Genomic DNA, 20,628 nt, shown 5'->3' on the forward strand with positions numbered 1-20,628 from the left:
TTTTTCGGTCCCGACTAAAAGCCCATATAAACAATGTTAAATTTTCCTCTTTGCTGCGTTTCCTCTATATTGCAGTTTCTTCCATGTAACGCTCATATTTTTGGAATCCTGGTCAATTATTTACCTCTTTACAGCGTTTAAGTGACTGGATGTAGACGCATCGTTTTCCGTTCTGTGGATTCACAGTTTGCACCGGCTCGGAAAGTCCGCACTCAGCGTATCTGACATACCAGCAGCAGAACCCTGTCACGTGACATGTGACGCACATTCTGCTTGTGATCTTTTTGGTGCCATTTCAGTCGATGCTTTCTTGCTTTGAATTCGTAGCGTGTTGTGTGAGCTGAGCAGCAAAAGTTCGTGTGCCTATAGTTCAATTCTTTTATCTTGGCGGTTCGCGCATGCCCACCCAGACACGGGAGATTGCTGTGTTGCCAGTTGTACGCGCCAAGAGAAGCAGCGGCATAGTATAGTTCGCAAACTTACGTTTAGGGGGGAGCGCGCAGTTTATGAAGTAAAGCCACCACGGCCGCATTAACCCTTTCGCTGCTACAGAGACGTGCTCCCCGCATTCGGCGATGTGCACGATTTTGTCATCATTGCGTTGCTCGCCTGTGCAGACACATGGTGTTTCGACTGCTTTGACACTCTTTATCATTCAATTTCATAAAAACTATTTGGCCCAAAAATTTGATTTTTACACATCTTCTTGACTGATACCTTCCCCCCATAAATGACTTAATTTTGTTTTGATGTTCAATGCAGTTATTGTGCAGCATTAGATGTAAACCATTGCACGAAATTTTGAAGAGTTTGCAGAGGTAAAAGTCCATAGCGTATACTTTTCATATGGTCGATTTTAGTTGCCACTATAAATTTCAAAAAATTACTTTCAAACGAATAAAATTCATGAAGTAAGACACTTCGATATTGTTTTTAAATAAAGAAAATATTAAGGATCGAGCAGGGTTTGAACCCAGATCCTTTCGCTTTGCAGCCATACACTTGAACCATTATGCTAACGCAGCTCGTCATTCATTGCATCACGCAAAATACCGGCAAACAGTGTTGGTATGACTATGAATTACACTCGTTTCATCAAAGTACAATAGGAAATAACAATTACCGCTGTTCTTTATTGCGGAAAAGTGGTTAGTGAGAATGATACAAACACCTTTCCTTGCTATTGCCTGAATTAGGAGGCTTATTGCTTGTTTGGTTTAATTAATTAATAGAATATGAAGCAACTGGTATAAAGAATGCTTTTTCCAAACTTTCTATAAAAGAAAGTCTGCTATCAAGACATTGCTTTTTTTCAATTAGTTTATTTATGACTGAACGTTTCTAAAACTGAAGACACTCGTCCATGCTCTGCACTGCGGTCGAGCTCTGGCAACGTCGTTCTCTGTTCATTGGCTGACTGTGTTTTGTGACGTCAGATGCGCAGAACGAACCTAAACTCGGCCGCCGTCATAAATGACGCGCACTTTAGTAAGTGTGTGTCTTCGATATAACATTTTTTTAAAGCTTTCATCAGTGGACATGAGTGAAAAGCGGAAGAATATTTCTCTGGAAGAGAAGGTTTCTATTATTAAAAAAGTGGAGGCATCTCCTGGCGTGAGTCGCGTGGAGCTAGCGAAGCAATTGGGACTGGCCCCTTCAACACTCAACGCTATTATGAAAAACAGATCGTCAATAATCGAAGGGTTTGAGAATTGTGGAAATCTGAAACGTATGCGTTTGAAACCATCGACTTACGACGAAATGGAAAAAGTTTTATTAACTTGGTTTCAGCAAGCATGTGCTGCAAACATTCCTATAAACGGAACTATTTTGAAGGAGAAGGCACTTCAAATATCACTACAGTTAGGAATGGACAATTTTAAGGCGTCCAATGGATGGATTGATAAATTTCGACAGCGTCATGGTGTTGTGTACAAATCGGAATGTGGAGAAAGTAAAAGTGTGGACGAATCAATTGTAGCTCAGTGGATGCAGACTCTCCTTAATCTGATACAGGACTACAAACTGCGTGACATTTATAACGCTGACGAAACCGGCATGTTTTTCAATTTAATGCCGGATAAGACATTTACTTTTCGTGGGGAAAATTGCCATGGCGGTAAGAAGAGCACGGAACGTCTTACCGTTTTGTTGTGTACAAACGCCGATGGCAGTGAAAAACTGAAACCTTTGGTTATCGGGAAGCCAAAAAATCCGAGGCGCTTCAAAAACATTTCCACGTTTCCGTGCAAATATACAAACAATGCCAAGGCATGGATGACGAGCGAAATATTTTTACGTTTTCTCAGAGAATTTGACACCAAAATGGGGAGTGCTGCAAGAAAAGTGCTGCTGTTTGTAGATAGATGTGCGGCACATCCACCAGACGTACCCTTTCTGAGAAAAGGGAAAGTAATTTTCCTGCCACCCAACTGCACCAGCCGCCTGCAACCTTTGGACTTGGGCATAATACACGCCCTTAAGGTTAAATATAGGACAGCCCTTGTAAAAAAGGCCTTGAATTTGATGGACCAAAGAAAACCGGGAAGCCAGCAAAGCTCACAACTGAAGCTGAATATTTTACAGGCAATAAATTTAATTATGTACTCGTGGAGGGAAGTCAGTGCTGAAACTATTAAAAACTGTTTCACAAAAACGGGATTCTGTGAGAATGAGATGGCAGCTCCTGTGGAAGAGGGGTTGGGTTGTTTAGGGAAGGAGACCAGACAGTGAGGTCATAGGTCTCATCGGATTATGGAAGGATGGGAAAGGAAGTCGACCGTGCCCTTTCGAAGGAACCATCCTGGCATTTACCTGGACCGATTTAGGGAAATCACGGAAAACCTAAATCAGGATGGCCGGATGCAGGATTGAACCGTCGTCCTCCCGAATGCGAGTCCAGTGTCTAACCACTGCGCCACCTCGCTCGGTCCCTGTGGAAGAAGTTGCAAGTGATTTGCAAGAGTTTCATCAATTAATAGGCAGTGATTCTGTCACTTTTGAGGACTTTGTGGCTGTGGATGACAACGTGGCAACTACAGGAGTACAAAGTATTGAGGAGCTGACAGCAGAGAGAGGCTTGGAGAGTAATAGTGGTAGTGAAAGTGACAATGACAAGGAAGATGACCGTGTGCCCTCATATAATAAGGCAGCTGAAGCCTTTGAAAGATTCAGGAGATACATGATGGCCCATAGACTTGAGGACAGAACAGTAGTTCAACTTGCTCATTTGGAGCAAGAAATGATTGCCATAGAGTCTAGAAGAAATAGAAAACAAGCAAGCCTGCTTGAATATTTTAAAAAATCATAGGTATGTTATTTTCAAATTGCTTAGGTTCCTAGAATTTTGTGGAAATTTAAGTTCCATTTCATAATTTAATTATTGAAGTAATTTTTTTGTAACTAGTTCTTTTTTAATCTGTGCCATTTACTGTGTTTTTATGTAATACAAAATTTGGCTCATATTCTATAACTGGGTCAACTGAAGAATGGGATACCACCTGTCAGCTTTGGACAATGATGTCAATCTTAAGAATCTGTTATAACTTTTTACCATACAAACTGATCCATTTACTTTCACCCATCCACCTACCGAGCCCCATGTTTTAATTAAAAAAACTATCAGGTGATACATTGATCATTTGCAATGAATATCATATGTTGTGAAAATTTAAAATGTCATCTGTGGCACCATTTGTCAAAGCTGATTAGTGGTATCCTGAACTTCAGTAATGCCCTATAATTATTATTTGGAAGCCTTCCTCTTTATAGTGTTTTCCTCTATACAGTGTTCAGAATTTGTGGTCCCTTGAAAAACGTTATATAGAGGTTTCACTGTATTGCATTTTTTGTTAAGTTTTAAGGAGGATATTAAATATATGAAAGTGAGTAGTTAAAGGCATGATCTGTTTTGTTTTCTCAATGGCACATTCTTTTTTTCCCTAATTAATGTTGTGGTTTGTCATGTGACACTCACTTTGCAGATTCTCCAGATGATGGTCGGGGAGCATCACCTTGTCGTAGTGTCAATCAACTTGGCAGGAGAGGATCTTACAAAACTTCACGAGGTATGTTCAGCTGTATATATATCACTGCATCCAAACTGTCTTAACGTTATGAGACTACCCCAGGGGCTCATGGCTCTTTTGTGAATTTGTGCTTGGCGCATATGGGGCCTCAAGCTATTGCAGCCCTTTCTTCCTTCCCTGGCTGCATTCCTTTTCCCATGCCTCTCCTTCCCTATCCTTGCTCCTTCCCTATCCTTGCTCCTTTCCTTTTGCCACTCCTTCCCCTCTCTTGCTGTCCTTGTCTACGTTGGCCCTGCTATCCTCTTGGTTCTGCTATCCCTTATGATTTTGTTCCTCCCCTGCCCCTGTTTTGGGGTTTGACCTCCCCTCCTAAATGTTGTCTCCATAGTGTGAGCTAACTGGGAAAGAACACCTTACTTAGCATCTTTGTCATGTGGCCTTATTGCCTCTTCCATCTTTTCCTGTTGCCTCCCCGTGTATGCCTTGGTGTGGTTGCTTGTCATTCTGGAGCATCAGAACTCTGAGCAGTGGCCTCCATACCAGACGGCCCTTGTTGTGGCTGAGTAGTGGCTATAAGAGAGTCCTTGATCAGAGTAGGTGGTGTCAGGATGGACACTTTGCGTATGAAACATATTAAGTTCCAAAAACTGGCCATTATTCTATGTCCGTATCTTTAGTTGGAAGTGGATACTTCAATTCTGCTTCTTGTGACCGTGTGGCCTTTCCTTCCATGGCTATCCCCTGGGAGGAGAGCCAGGCTAGGGTCAAACACTTCCCCACTACCTAGTCTGTACCAGAATTGACAGGGACACTTTCACCACCAACAACCCATTATTTTTTTGTAGGAGCTATTGAAGACATGTTTGGCAAAGTGGACTCTGAGTAAGGTGTGGTCAGGTTTGCTGTTGATCAAAACTATTACTGCCACCCAGTCTGCGTCTCTTCGTGCTTGGGGCCATCTTGTTGACCTCCCAGTGCCCATTAGTCACCACCAATATTTGAATATGGTTCAAGACGTCATTTTTCATAGGGACCTTATCCTCCTAACTGGTGAGGTACTAAGCACAAATCTGAAACGGTGGGGCATTTATTTTGTTTAGCGTGTTCAGAAAGGCCTTAAGGACAATCACATCAATACCGGTACCTTTATTTTGACATTTGATGGAGATCCCTACAGTTTATCACTGTGATGTGATGTGAAGCTGTACATCTTGCCACCTGTGAGGTGTTTCTGGCGTTTGCATTTAGATCACATCTTCTCGCTGTACAGCGGATCCTCTGTACGGTGAATCTGGATGCCCACTCCATGAGAGGAGCTCCTGTGTTCTGCCACCTGTATATGTTTGTCACGGCTGTCACTCTCCATGCTCACCAGATAACCCAGCTTATAAGAAGGAGAAGAAGATCCAGAAGCATCAGTACTTTGATCATTTATCTTACACTGAGGCTAATCAGATATATGACAGTCTTCACCTGTGTTCATGACATCTAACTTTGCCTCTGTTACATCATTCTCCCATCCTCTGCCATTCTTATCCTAGCCCCACCTCCTCTTCTCCCCTTCCCCTGTGGTTTCCACACCCTCCTCTCTGTGTGCCGCTCTTCCTACCAAGCCAGGGAAAGAGAAGAGTCCCTCTTCTTTGGAGTCTGCCGGTGATGGGACACTCTCCAGTGACCCCTTTCTGTGGCGTCTCACACACACACACACACACACAGCAGGTTTGACAATTTGTTTATAGATATGTCATCACCCCATCCTTGTCATTGATGGGTGGTGACCCAGCAAATGTGACTGGCTTCGGTCCATTTGCCTCCCATTTCGATCCTTGTTCTGTGCTTATTCATCAGAATTGTAAAGGATACTACTGTCACTTTCTGGAGTTGTAATACCTTATTTCCTCCTATTCTTCAGTGTGTGTCCATCTACAGGAATCTCATTTTACTGACGTGCACTCACTGACGCTCTTTTGTGTCTGCTTTGTCAGAACTGATTCAATCATTTGACAGCTTCTAGTGGCGCTTGCATTTGGTCCGTACAGACTTTGCTAGTACATGGATCGCCCTTCATAGCACATTCGAAGTGGTTACCATCTGGGTCCACTTTGGCTTAGCAGTAACAGTTTTCAATATCTACCTCCCTCCTGACAGGCAACCTCTGCCTTCTGCTCTCAGCTCTGTCATCCTACAGCAACTTCCCCCACCCTTCCCCCACACTTTCCCCACCCTTCCTCCTCCTCGGGGATTTTAATGCTAATCACTCTTTTGTGGCAGAGTACTTTATTATCTGGTCAGGGTCTCTTCATAGACCATTTTCTTGCCGACCACAACCTGTGCCTTCTTAATGACGATTACCCTATCCATCTTAGTGCAGCTTATGGCACTTTCCCTGCCATCGATCTTTTGCTCCATTCCCCCTCCCCTTCTCCCTTCATTACACCAGTTGCCACTAGTGACCACTCCCCTTTGATTTAATTTTGGAGAAAATTTAAGTTATATCGAAATAAGAGGCAAAAGGGAAATGGAGGTGGCGTATTTGACGCAGTAGACAAGAAACTGAAGTCCAAGGAGGTAGAAATTGAAGCTGCATGAGAGATTGTTTGGGCAGGACTCAGTATCGGAGATAGACTTAAAATGATGATGCGATCCTTCTATCCCCCACCATACTCATCTCGTGAATTAACTGAAAACTCCAGTGAAAACCTCAGTTCACTTGTATGTAAGTTCCCCCATCATACTATAATCATCGGCTGAAACTTTAATCATCTAATAATTAATTGGGAAAATTACAGTTTTGTAAGTGGTGGGTATGGTAAGACAACCTGTGAAACTTGACTAAATGCCTTGTCTGAAAACTACCTAGATCAGATAATTAGGAACTCTACTCATGATGGAAATATATTGGATCTAATGGCAACAAATAGACATGACCTCTTTGCGGATATCCACATCGAAACTGGTATCGGTGACCACGACACAGCTGTGGCAACAATGATAACCAAAGTAGAAAGGACAGCTAAAACTAGCAGAAAGATACATACATTTAGTAAACAAAATAAAAAAAATACAAAAAAAAACAAAAAAAAGTGTCACGTCTCAATCAGGAACTTGAAACTGTCAGCACAGGGTAAGGAGCATGTAGAGGAACTCTGGCTCAAGTTTAAAAGAATAGTTGACCATGCACTGGATAGACATGTACCCAGAACAGGTCATGACTGGAGGGAACCCCCATGGTATACAGTCACAGTAAAAAAGCTTCTAAAGAAATAGAGGCTACTGCATAATAGGTGTAAAACAAAGTCTAGGGCTATAGACAGAGATAAGCTGAATGAAACACATTTGGGTGCCAAGAGAGCAGTGCATGAAGCTTTCAATGACTACTGAAGCAGAATATTGTAAAGTGATCTTTCACAGAACCCAAAGAAATTCTGGTTGCATATAAAGGCTGTTGGTGGCATCAAAGTTAGTGTCCAGTCTGTAGTGAATGAGACAGGAACTGAAATTGAGGGTAGCAAAACAAAAGCTGAAAGGCTTAACTCCATTTTCAGATGTTCCTTTACAAAGGAAACCCAGGAGAATTGCCACAATTTAATCCTCATACCACTGAAAAGATGAATAAAATAAGTATTAGTGTCAGTGGTGTTGAGAAACAGCTGAAATAGTTAAAACTGAACAAAGCGCCAGCACCTGATGGAAGCACTGTTAGATTCTATACTGAATTTGCGGCTGAGTTAGCCCGTCTTGTAGTCTGTTGTAGATCTCTTTAACAAAAAATCATGCCAAGTTCTTACAAAAAGGCACAGGTTGCACCTGTATACAAGAAATATAGTAGAAGTGATCCACAAAACTAACGTCCAATATCCTTGACAGCAATTTGTTGTAGAATTTTGGAACACATTCTGACCTCAAACATAATGGTGTATCTTGAACAGAACGGACTCCTCAATGCCAACCAGCATGCATTTCGAAAACATCTATCATGTGAAACCCAACTCGTACTTTCCTCACATGACACACACTGAAAGCTGTGGATCAAGGCAATCTGGTAGACGCAGTATTTCTTGATTTTTGAAGAGCATTTGACTCAGTACCATACTGTGGCTATTGTCAAAAGTATGATCATAAGGGGTATCAAGTGAAATTTGTGACTGGATTGAGGACTTTGTGGTAGGGAGGATGCAGTATGTTATTTTGGATGGAGAGTCCATCGTTGGGTGTAGATGTTACTTCAGGTGTGCCCAAGGCAAGTTTGTCGGGACCATTACTGTTCATATTGTATATTAATGACCCATGCAGACAATATTAATAGTAACATCAGGCTTTTCGCAGATGATGCATTTATCTGTAATGAGGTGCTATCTGAAAGAAGCTACATAAATATTCAACCAGATTGTGATAAGATTTCAAAGTGATGCAGACACTGGTGACTTGCTATAAATGTTCGGAAATGTAAAGTCTTGCACTTCACAAAATGGAAAAAATGTAGTATTCTGTGACAGTAATATCAGTGAGTCACTGTTGGAGTCGGCCAACTCATACAAATACCTGGGTGTAACACTTTGTAGGACATGAAGTGGAATCATCACATAGGTTTAGTGGTGATTAAAGGAGGTGGTAGACTTCAGTTCATTGGTAGAACACTGGGGAAGTGCAGTCAATCTACAAAGGAGATTGCTTACAAATTACTTATGTGACCAGTTGTAGAGTAATGGTTAAATGTGTGGGACCCATACCAAATAGGACTAACAGCGGATATTGATTGTATTCGTAGAAGGGCAGCACGTATGGTCGCAGGTTTTTTTTTAATCCGTGGGAGAGTGTCACACAGATACTGAAGAAACTGAACTGGAAGACTCTTGAAGATAGACATAAACTATCCCAGGAAAGTCTCTTAACAAAGTTTCAGGAACAGGCTTCAAATCGTGAGTCTAGGGATGTACAACAATACCTACCCTACATATCGCTCGCATAGGGATCATGAAGATAAGGTTAGAATAATTACTGCCCACACAGAGGCATTCAAATAATCATTTTTTTCCTTGCTCCATACATGAATGGAATAAAAGAAACCCTAATAACTGGTATAATGGGATGTACCATTTGCCAAGCACCTCACGGTGGTTTGTAGAGTATGACTGTAGATGTAGATTCTCTCATTTCCATCCGTGTACTGCCGGTCTGATTACCCTTAAATGCCTCATGCCAAATCCGTATACTTAATGAAACAGAGCAATTAGGTGTGTTGGGAATGCTTTGCCCCCTCACTAGGTTCTCCTCCTCTCTCTTCATCATGGATGTGGGCTATACTTCACACCCTCCAAGGTTGCCAACAGCCATCTTCCATCCCAGGCCTTGCCTGCCTGGGTGACATTTTTATGGACCCATTGGTTCTTGTGGAATACCTTGTGACTCATTTTGTGATGGCATCAGTGTTAGCATCCTATCTGATTGCCTTCCTCCTCTGGAAACAGTAGGCCCAAAGCTTCTCACTTAAGTTTTACTCCTTGTCAGATGGAATCCTGCAATGATCCTTTTTCTGAGTGAGAACTTCTGGCCTTCTCCTCCTGCCACAGTTCATCTCCTGGCCCCAATTATGTCCATAACCTATTGTTTCAACACCTCAATCCTCCATGATAACCATATTTCCTGTGGTAATATAACAGTATTTGGCTCCAAAGTATTTTCCTCTCTCATTGTAGGGACAGTATTGTGGTTCATGTCCTTAAGCTCGATAAGGATCTGTTGTCGCGTGGTAGTTACCGGCTGATCAGATGTGGTAGAGCACTTGCCTGTGCAGGGCAAAGGTCTCGAGTTCAATTCTCTGTCCGGCACACAGTTTTAATCTGCCAGGAAGTTTCATAACAGCACACACTTTGCTGCAGAATGAAAGTTTGATACTGGCTGATCAGTCTGACAAATGTCCCCTGCAAGTTATTTCAATGGATGGTGGCTCATTGGCTCTGTTGTATCCTCAAATCGTGGGACCTTTGGTCTCCTTACTAGTGCAGCTTTTGGAGGGATTGTCTCTTGATTGATCATCTGATTTCATTAAAAATCATAGTTCGGCAGGCCTCTTCTCAGTGCCACTATCATCTTGTCACAGTTTTCTTCAGTCTTCATAAGGTCTACAACATACCTTGACTGTACCACAACTTTCTTACACTCCATGAGTGGGGTCTTTGGGGGCACTCCTGAGTTTTATTTGCCAGTTCCTGTCCTATCGGTTATTCAGAGTACAGGTCAGCACAGCTCCAGCTGTCTGCAGACCGAGGAGAATGGTGTTTCACAGGATTGTTCATTAAGTGTCCTTTTCTGCATTGCCATTAATGGACTCACGGCCTCTGTTGGACAGTTCGTCACCCCTACTGTGTATTTGGATGGTTTCTGCATTGTTGCGAGCTTCCACTCGGTGGCCTCTACAGAGCAGCAGCTTCAAGGTGCCATCTAGTGCACTTCTGTATGGACTTTTCTCCCATTGTTTTCAATTGTCTCCCCTTAAATCACAGGTGTTACAGCCCTGTTGCTGTGCTATGGTCCATCCTGATCCGGAGCTATGCCTAGACTCCTTACATCTGACCAAGAGCCCCCAGTTCCATTTCATGGGCCTTCTTTTTGACAACAAGGCTACTTGGTTGCCCCAAATTTGCCTTCTGAAGATTGACTGTTTCTGTAAACTCAAATGTCCTTCGCATTCTTGCTGACATCTCTTAGGACACGAGTCGTTGCTCTTCTCCACCTTTATTGGGCCGCAGTTTGTCCACCATTATGGTATCGGCTTGGCCATATGACCACTAGTGCCTTTCGCACTAACCATGTCGATAGTTTCCTGCTTGATGCTGGGATCCCCCCTACCCTTTGGTTCAGTGGTACCAGCTCTTGGTTTCTAATGCCATCACTATCCAATCTTTCCCTGCTCACTCCTCATATTCTATTCTTTCCACGGCTCCAGGACGTCACCTGCCTGCTGTCCACCTTCTGACGGGTTTATCCATTGTGCTCCGCCTTGCTTCTCTACGCTGCAGTGGTCATCTTCCGTCTGTGTGTGGTTCCCTACATTGTCTCCCTAACACATCCCTTGGTTCCTTGGGCCCAGATTTGAATGGATATCTCCTGGGGTTCAAAAGCCTCCTCTGCTCTGGTGTGTTGTTTGGTCCACCTGCTTTTATGGGAGTGTCAGAGTGTTATTGTTTTTTACACCGATGGCTGTAAATGTGCCGATCATACGGGATGTGTGTTGGCCTTGAACTCATCTTGCCTGTCATGTGTGAGATATTAATTGTGGAACTGATAGTCATTTACCAGGACCTTTGCCTTATTAAACTGCCCTCCCTCACCAGAGTATTGTTAAGTGCCGACTCGATGAATGACCTTCAGGCTATAACTTCCTGCAATTAAAGGGACTCCCGCCATGTGGAGTTCTTCTTTCCATCTGTCCTGGTGGTGGGGAATCTACCATCCTATGCCGTCTTTGTATCAGGCATACCAGGTTGATCAATGGTTTTTTTTACTCTGTAATGAGCCTCCCCCCCCCCCCCCCCCCCTCCCCCCTTCCTCTTTGTAGTTGCAGGACTCCCTCACTGTGATACTTATTGTGATACACCCTCCAACTTTCCTTGTTGTGGGTGTTAGTGGACGACACATGCATGGTTACACCCCTCCTTGGTTTTCTTCATCTAAGTGATTGAATTTCCTTCCAGAATTGAAGTCTCTCAGTTAATGTTGGCATTGGTTTGGGAGGCCTTTGGCCTTGCTTACATACCAGCCATGGTTTCTCTCCCCTTTTGCCCAAATTTTGTCTGGTCTTTTGTGCTGTTTTGTTCCCCCTTTTTCTTATTTTGTCTTCACCTATTGATGTCCCAGTAGTATTGCGATCATGGTGTGGCATGTGGGTATCAACATGGGTTGGCAGCACTGTCGGCACCGTCCTGTCACTTAGCACCTTTGGGGCACCACCTGCTCTCACCCCTGCCCCTCCTGTTCTTTATTATTCCTGATGCCCAGCATTCTTTCTGTCTCTTTGTTTTTGGTGTTTTCCTTTCTCAATGACTGGGTGCTGTTGGTGGTGTTCCTCCCTTAGTGGCTGCTACCTTGGACCATGGGACCAACGATGTCACTGTTTGGTTCCCTCTCGCCTCTTGCCTCTGCCAATATCAACCAACCAACCAACATTATGAGAAAAATAGTCTAGAATTGCTACAAAATGATCTTGTTCCAGGTATCTAGAAAAGGTGCATTAGGATATTATGCACCAGGAATCTGCCAAACACCAAATGAAATACTGAAATTTCCAGCAATGCTTGAATTGTGGTCATGTTAATGAATTGTGTGTCATTAAAAATAAATACCATAATACTAAAAATATTTGGCATAAGACACTAAATTAAGCCATATTTTGTTTTCTGACAAATTGTGAGTTAGTTTCAAGACTAACAACCCCTTACCTAACACCTAATGCAGCTTATAGCAACTCTGTTTGAAAATGAAACATGTTTGAAAATGTTTGTTGGTAAATTTATTCACTAGTTAACATCATGATGATTAAATGAAAACTCCCTGCCAGTTCTAAGAAGACTTCCTGTAAAATCTCACTAAGGACAAAGTAGTTTTCAGAACATGCACATTCATGCACATTGGTGAAACATTGTGCAGATGGTTCAGAGAGCCACATTTACATGAGTTTTATCTATGAATCATTGGAATTTAAAACCATTCACACACCAGGGACTGCACAAAGTTTATTTTATTCAAAAATTGTGATACGTGTAAGCCTGATTTAAAACAAAAGAAAACTTTGATACTATACTTTATAGATGTTACACTTATAAAACAAGCAGCAAGATATTTCACATAGTCATGTGCTTTTTTTAAGACTCTGTAGTAATGTAAGGTACAATAAAATATTTTGAGAGGCTGAACTCTTCTCTGTACAGCATTGTGTGCATTGTGGCGAAACAGCCTGAAAGATTAAAACTGTGTGCCAGCCCGGGATGTGATGATCTTACTAAAGATCTTGCCCTGTGTTGTAGCTGTGGACTAGCACACTGTTCTAACCTTTCTCAGAGTTTAAAAAATGTTCTGCCAGTAGCACTTTCTAGTGTGTTGACATCGTGACTCATTGAAGTGAAGTGTAGTACTATTTAAAATTTAAAGTACAGAAATATCAACAAAGACAGGCATTAAAGCCATTGTTTTATAATCATATAAGTAGAGAGCTTATTTCCAGTGCTGTTATACTGTACAATTTGTGTTGCAAGCAGTGCAGATATTCACTATGGAAAATTTTGTGCTATGACTCTTAGATTATTCAGATTAAGCAACACATTATCTTAACAATTTATAATAATTGTTCTTTATGTAATATTAAGCTATGCTGAAATATAATATTTCCAGATGTTTCGGAACCAGGTCAAGTTAGAGGTCGACAGAAATATCCTACTTATCAGGGAAACTTTAGGGGAAGGAAATCAAATTCACTTATGAATTTAAGTGGTAAGAAGCATTGATCTTCCTAAAGGACTCAGCATGTAGCTAATCCCTGGTGGACGGATTTCTAATCAACCTGTTTAATCTCACTATTGAAAGGCTTTCATAGACTGTTTACCCTTTGTGTACAAGGTGATGGTTCATTGGGAACTTCTGTATTCATTTAATACATGCTGCACATTTAGCATTGATTAATAGCCTAAAAACCCACAAGTTCACTAAGGCTATAACATGACTGCCACATGTAATGATGAAGTTTTTTAAATTAGACGTTCTCTGCATGATAATGTGAAGTCGTTTTATTCTTATAAAATTTCTATTTTGCATTGAATACAAAATAAAGAGTGTAGTTACTTTTTCCACAATTTAATTTGATTGTCAAGCTAAATATTATGCCAAAAGCTGAAATGAATTATGAGAGATAATGGGGAAAAGGACATACTGATTCAGAGTGAAAATTTTGTAGCAGCAGTAGATCAACCAAAATGTTCTAAATGCTAATGTGGTGGACCTAAAGGTAAGTTAAGAAATGACGAAGAGGATTTCTCATTTCGTGTAAAACAGTCCTGTTAAGCAGTTTAATGTTCTTTAATGATACATAAAATGGAGAGCTTAAGTAGATCATTTATGCCTGACTATTTTTTAAATCAAGGTTGTTATTGCATTAAAATTGAGAGAGTAACATTAGATTCCTAGAAATGAAATGTAGAAATTAAGCAATCAGCAGGGTGTAATAGGTATTAATCTTGATCATAGTGTTTATCTTTGTTTATTGTTTGAAAATTGTGCGAGAGCATGGAATGGAAAGTGTGCTTGGTAATGAGGACAGTACAGTACAGTACTATTCTCCAGAGGGAAATACGTGAGATAATCATGTGCTCAAGACAATATTTCACTTATCATCCCAATCCTATTCTTTCTCAGCTGCCTATCTTTGTCCAGCATCTAAGTCTCCCGATAAATTCTTAAATCTTTTGGCTAATGTTGTTTTGAGTTGTCTGTGGATACTATTTTGTGTTGCAGCTCAAGCAGCACTACAGCATCTCAAGAGCCATGTTTTGGGGTGCAAGTAACTAGGGTATTCAAAAGAACACTTATTATGAATAGTGTGTCTTACTTCATGATAAAGCACTGAAACTGTTCAATATTTTCATTCCTCATATTTTTATTTGCATTAATTTTCATAAGATTATAACCAGCATTATATTTCAAGATATTGATTCCTGTACAGGTTGTCACATATTGACCACATAATCTTGCCTGGGCACGAAGTAGTGATAGTGTCTAACGCAAATAATACAGATGAAAGTGTTCACAAAAGTTGGCAGTGTGAATGGAGGGAGACTGAGGCCAGCAATATTACCTGTGTGCTGGTTTTTTAATATGAAGGTGATGCTGATGAATACCACTTGTTCAAGTATCTTTGGCATTGCAGAATTATTCTATATCAGTATTAGAGTGGCACCCATCAAAAGCCGTCAGCAGATTACCCCATCCTGCATCACTTCTGATCCTATGAATTCACTTATGTTTGTTATATGACCCCTGTAGAATGCCAGAGAGAATTATATTAAAAAAATCAATTCATTGCCCCAAAAAGTGATTTGAGATTTGTGATAACAAAAATATGACTGTTGATTTCATTGCATTCATTGACATAATGTTTTGCATTGTATGTACATATAAGCTACTTACTGCAGGTATTATTCAGAATTACTTCCACGGTCCACAATCCACACATTAATGTAACAAAATACTTTGCTGATGGTAACACTGATGTCTACGCGTGGAACAATATCAGTTCCATTGCATTTGCAGATGACATAGCATATCTGGTCATTTGTCATTTTGAGAGTCCTCAGAGAAAAATATTTTGGGATATATATCCGGAGAACAAAGTGGCCTTAACATGTGAACAATTTAAGAGCCCATCTTGCAAAAAGGAAACATGTGAACATAACTCATTCTCTTTTTCCCATCACAGCAGGCCAGAAAAGTTAATTTATTTCTGTGTAAGCCTTTCCTGAGGTTATTTGTCTGGAGTGTAGCCATGTATGGAAATGAAATACGGATGATAAACACTTTAAACAAGAAGAAAATAGAAGCTTTTGAAATATGGTGCTACAGAAGAATGCTGAAGGTTGGATGGATGGGTGGTATAACTACTAATGATCAGCTACTAACTAGAATTGGGCAGAAAATTGTGGCACAATTTGACTAAAAGAAGGGATTGATTGATAGAACGCATTCAGAGACATCACTGGATTACCAATTTAGTACTGGAAGGGAATGTGGGGGTAAAAATCATAGAGGGAAACAAAGAGATGAATACAGGAAGTGAATTCAGAAGGGTGTGGATTGCAGTAGTTACTTAGAGATGGAGCACCTTACACAGGATAGGGTAGCATGGAGAGCTGCATTGAACCATTATTCAAAATAACCGGGATGGAAAAATATGTAAAATAAGAAAAAGGCAACCATTCACCTTTAGTGAATTAAAGTGTGGAGGATAGAAACTCATAACAGAAAGTAATATTCACACTAACTTTGAACTCTAGAAAAAAGAGCAAGAGCTTGAAACTAGTGTGAATATTGTTTTCTGTTAGATATTTCTGTGCTCCTTACATCAGTCCACTATAAGTGAGGGTTGACTCTGCCTTATTTTATGTTATTTCTATCTATATATCTACTGTTCATTGAAGCTGAAATGTTGTGCACATATAGCTGGAAGATTTTCTTTTGTCCAGTGATGGTTCTTATGATCTGTCAGCACCTCATCTCAAGAGAAACTGTTCTGCCATCTCCCCAACTGTGACAAGATGAATTTTAAATCCTTGTGACTGCAGTTTAGGAACAGATCTCAAAAATTACATTTTATCAGATTTTTTGCATTATGTTAACTTTACTACTCCTCAGTTTTTGCAATGAGGATAGAATATATGGTGAATAGTGGTTCCTTTCAACTTATGTAAGTACCTGGTTGATATGCCTGGTTGATAGAGTATATGGATTAATTTGTTGCATTGCAGTCAGTTTATTTATGAGGAGAGTACACGCATAATCCAGAACCTTTGTAAATAGCTTTACTAGTATAAGGATATTTTGATGAAGATTATTTATTGTTCTGTATTTTGTCATGGCCAAGTAGAATTTACCGCTACATCAGGTCTGCAGTGTACTGGTCAACTAGGTCCAAAGGAGTAGACTAGAATAATGTAACTTCCTGGCAGACTAAAACTGTGTGCCCGACCGAGACTCGAACTCGGTACCTTTGCCTTTCGCGGGCTAGTGCTCTACCAACTGAGCTACCGAAGCACGACTCACGCCCGGTCCTCACAGCTTTACTTCTATCAGTATCTCGTCTCCTACCTTCCAAACTTTACAGAAGCTCTCCTGCGAAACATGCAGAACTAGCACTCCTGAAAGAAAGGATATTTCGGAGACCTGGCTTAGCCACAGCCTGGGGGATGTTTCCGGAATGAGATTTTCACTCTGCACTAGCCCGCGAAGGGCAAAGGTCCCGAGTTCGAGTCTCGGTCAGGCACACAGTTTTAATCTGCCAGGAAGTTTCATATCAGCACACACTTCGCTGCAGAGTGAAAATCTCATTCTAGAATAATGTACTACTTGATTCCATGACTCATTAACATAAAAAACACAGTTATGAAGAGTCAGTTTTAGGTAAGGGATGAAAATATACCGTAGTGCCTCTATAAACACTAAGAAAATCATTCTGTTACCAAATAATAAAATCAGTTTTGACTGACTATATTGTATATCAGGGTGTATACGAACCTGGAGATGCGGGAAAAACCTGGGGAATTTTTCATTGTTTTAGTTTTCAGTTAAATTTTTGTAATTTTGACTGGTAAGAACCGATACTCTACCAAAGGATATTACTGTACCTCCATACTGCAGAATAATACTTCAACAATAAAACGTAAACAAGAGAAAAAAAAAAATGAAAATAACGTAAATTGCACAGGAAATGCACCGTACACAACAGTAAACAGTGCTCATGCAAGCTTCTCTTGCAGCTTATTAACCTTAAGAGACCAATTTTATATGTGAAAGCTTTGCTTTTCTTGTAACAAAACTATGTATATTAATTTAAACTATTAACTTTCCTTGTTTGTGTGTTCGTGCTACTTAACAGTGATGTTTCTGTTAGCTGACAACATCCCATGTCCTATGCTCTGAATATCTGCTGTCATCGGCTTGCGAGATCACGTGACATGAGCTATGATTGGCTTACAAAAGTGCTTTGCAATTTGCAATCTCGATTTCAATTATTCGAAAGTAACATGCGGTGTTTGGTGGAATTCCACTGTATACTTTCATAATACGAAAATACGCAGTGTGTGTTGCTGCACATCAAAGATATTTCCAAAATGTGTCTTTTTCCCTAAGTTTCGTTTTCTAAAGTGCCAGGAAGCTCTACACCCGTGTATAAAACGATAACCATAACCATTCAAAGGATTGATAAGTTTTGCAGTTCCAGGGGAAAATATACTGTCACGTAACACAGAAAAAGTGTGTTTTCACCTGGGAGAAAGTGTATTTTTAACCGGGAAATCCGGGAATTTTTTTTCCTTGTCTGTGTATACACCCTGTATGTGCAGCATCCAAATAATGAGTGACAATATCTGTCTCACTGCCAGACAATTTGAATTAAACTCATTGGCAATAGCATATAATAACTAGGTATCAAGAGCTTAGTTTGTTATGTTGTACAGAGATAAAGGGATAATTAAACAAACACTGTTTTTTGCCTTGTTTCACAAATTTTATTATGTTTACTGCACAATCCTAGGTTTAGAGTTATAAGCACATTTTAAAGTACTTCTTTGGAATCAGTACTGTACTTGAAAATGGGCTTATAACTGGAAACCTATTTGTGAAACAAGGCAAAAAACAGTGTTTGTTTAGTTAGTTTACAATGTTTCACCAGGTAGCCGCAGCTGATTCAATTAAAATAAGGGGATTAATTTATGTGAGAAAGCAGCTGGAATTGGGATAGAAATCTTGAGAGAGAGAGAGAGAGAGAGAGAGAGAGAGAGAGAGAGAGAGAGAGAGAGGGGGGGGGGGGGGGGCACAATTTCAAACTCTTGTAATTTTATTTTATCACCCAACCTGATGTTGACATGGTGGAGGCAAACTCTTGACTGGAAATCAAACTGATTTAATATGAGGTTGACAGTGGCATCATAGGATTTGCCATGATGCTTTGTTCGTATAGGTTTTAATCCACAAAAACATGGCTAAAGTTCCTGTAGCATGCCCCGTGGGAACATACATCAGGAGGGTTGTAAGCTGAAGCTGACAATGTTGACATCCAGTGAACTGTATTCTAATAAATTATGAGACAGCATTGTGGGCTAGTACTTACTATCAGGAGGCAAAACATTTAGTACTGCCAATAAACACACACAAAAGTAAACACACTATACTAGCCTAGCCTTAAGAATTATTAATTCCTTTCTTGGACAGGACAGGAGGATAGGCTGGGGAAGATTAAAAATGAAGGGCAAATCACTCTGACCACAGGGTAAGAGTTACCCACCTGTAGTGAGGACGAGAGCATGAAGATGAAGGGGGATGTGTCAGAGAGAGTAGGAGTTCAGAAGTATTACACTACTGGCCATTAAAATTACAATAACACGAAGGTAGTATGGAACAAATGTCAAACTGACATGCAGTGTGCCACATGCTTGGGTACGCAAATGAGGAAAGATTATGCACTTTGTTTCTCATCTAGAAATTGCATTTGAATATTGATTGTATGTGATGAGATAGTGCTCTGCTTCATATAAGAAAGAGAATTACCTCCTAACATGTGTTGGAATTTGACACAGTCACCATTGTGGTCTATCAAGACTGCAGTTTATCATTCCACTACATTGTTTCTCATTTTTGTCAGGATCCCATGCCTGTCCTGTGAATATGGAACTGATGGGTTCAAGAGAACCATACAAGACTAGAGCTCAAGGAACAGACTTACAGTTTGCTTAAGTATGCGGGACCATACATCCACATCACACCGCATGATCAATGTGAGCACCACAGAATGCCAGCATGGTGACTATTGTTGCAGCTTCCCATGACGTAGGATCAGAGACAAGTGTCCCAAGAATGGTGCATCCAATAACAACACTGGTCACTGGAGTGGCATCACATAGCTTTGACAGATGTGTCTCAATTCCATAAACAGCATCAAGATGTCTCCATGTGGCTTTTCCAAGGAGACTGAATGTTGTCAGATCACATTTGTCATGATTATATGATCGCAATATGTCTCATGATGGTGTGGGGTGCATTGCCATTAATTTGACAGCTGTCATTACAGTTCTGATGTGGTAAGGCTTATGGCACCACCCTGTCTTCAAGGTCTTCATGGCATTATTTATGAAGATAGGGATGCAAGACAGCATGCTGCCTGTGCTGCCATGACCCACTCAAGACGGGGTGTGTGGGCTGTTGCTGGATCTTTCAATGACTGGAAGCATCTGGTCATGGATTACTAAAAGACTGGCACTCCACTACCCACCAGCCACTAAAATATGTGGGTTTTAGTACAGAGCTGAAACATCATGAAGGACTAACTGTATTTATCATCCAATCTCAATTGGTCTCAATGCCACTGTTTCTTTCAGAGATGTCAGCTCTGGGTACCAAATTTCACATCCTGTGTGCCCCTAAATGCAATAATGTATTATTCTTATATACTGTGTGAGCACAATAAGTAACATGTTTTTATTTGCTATTCTTTCTGATGCTGCAGTTCTAATGGCTAGCAGTGTACATTGGTAAGCACTGTGCCAGCTTCACTTGAGAGTTAACGATGTCAGAAGGAGAAGTAAAGATAGTGAAATGTATAGTTCGGATTACAATTACTTTTTGTTCCAATGGATCGATAATGAGGAGATCCTCCAGAGTGCAGCATGTGTCAGGGAAAGAATAATACACAATAAATATTTACAAAGAAAAACAAGTAGACTAATGTACCTTCCAAAGAGTACAACGATCCTCATGGCTGTGTAGAAGTTTATATATGCAGTTAGAATATGATAAATGACTTGTCACAAAACATGTAAATATTCATTGCACTGAGAGGCATATG

The 20,628-nt window shown here is 40.6% G+C and overlaps 1 protein-coding gene across 3 annotated transcripts in view; it reads left to right on the forward strand.

Moving 5' to 3' along the window:
• The window catches only part of LOC124773042 (patronin), a 399,845-nt gene that overhangs the window by 344,561 nt on the left and 34,656 nt on the right, over positions 1-20,628 (forward strand). For all 3 annotated transcript variants that reach the window (XM_047249368.1, XM_047249369.1, XM_047249370.1), the window contains 2 exons: positions 3,984-4,067; positions 13,416-13,514. In XM_047249368.1, the coding sequence (XP_047105324.1) occupies positions 3,984-4,067; positions 13,416-13,514 (183 nt within the window). The remainder of the gene's footprint in view (positions 1-3,983; positions 4,068-13,415; positions 13,515-20,628) is intronic.

Source organism: Schistocerca piceifrons, chromosome 2 (assembly GCF_021461385.2).
Source record: "Schistocerca piceifrons isolate TAMUIC-IGC-003096 chromosome 2, iqSchPice1.1, whole genome shotgun sequence".
NCBI classification, from domain to species: domain Eukaryota; kingdom Metazoa; phylum Arthropoda; class Insecta; order Orthoptera; family Acrididae; genus Schistocerca; species Schistocerca piceifrons.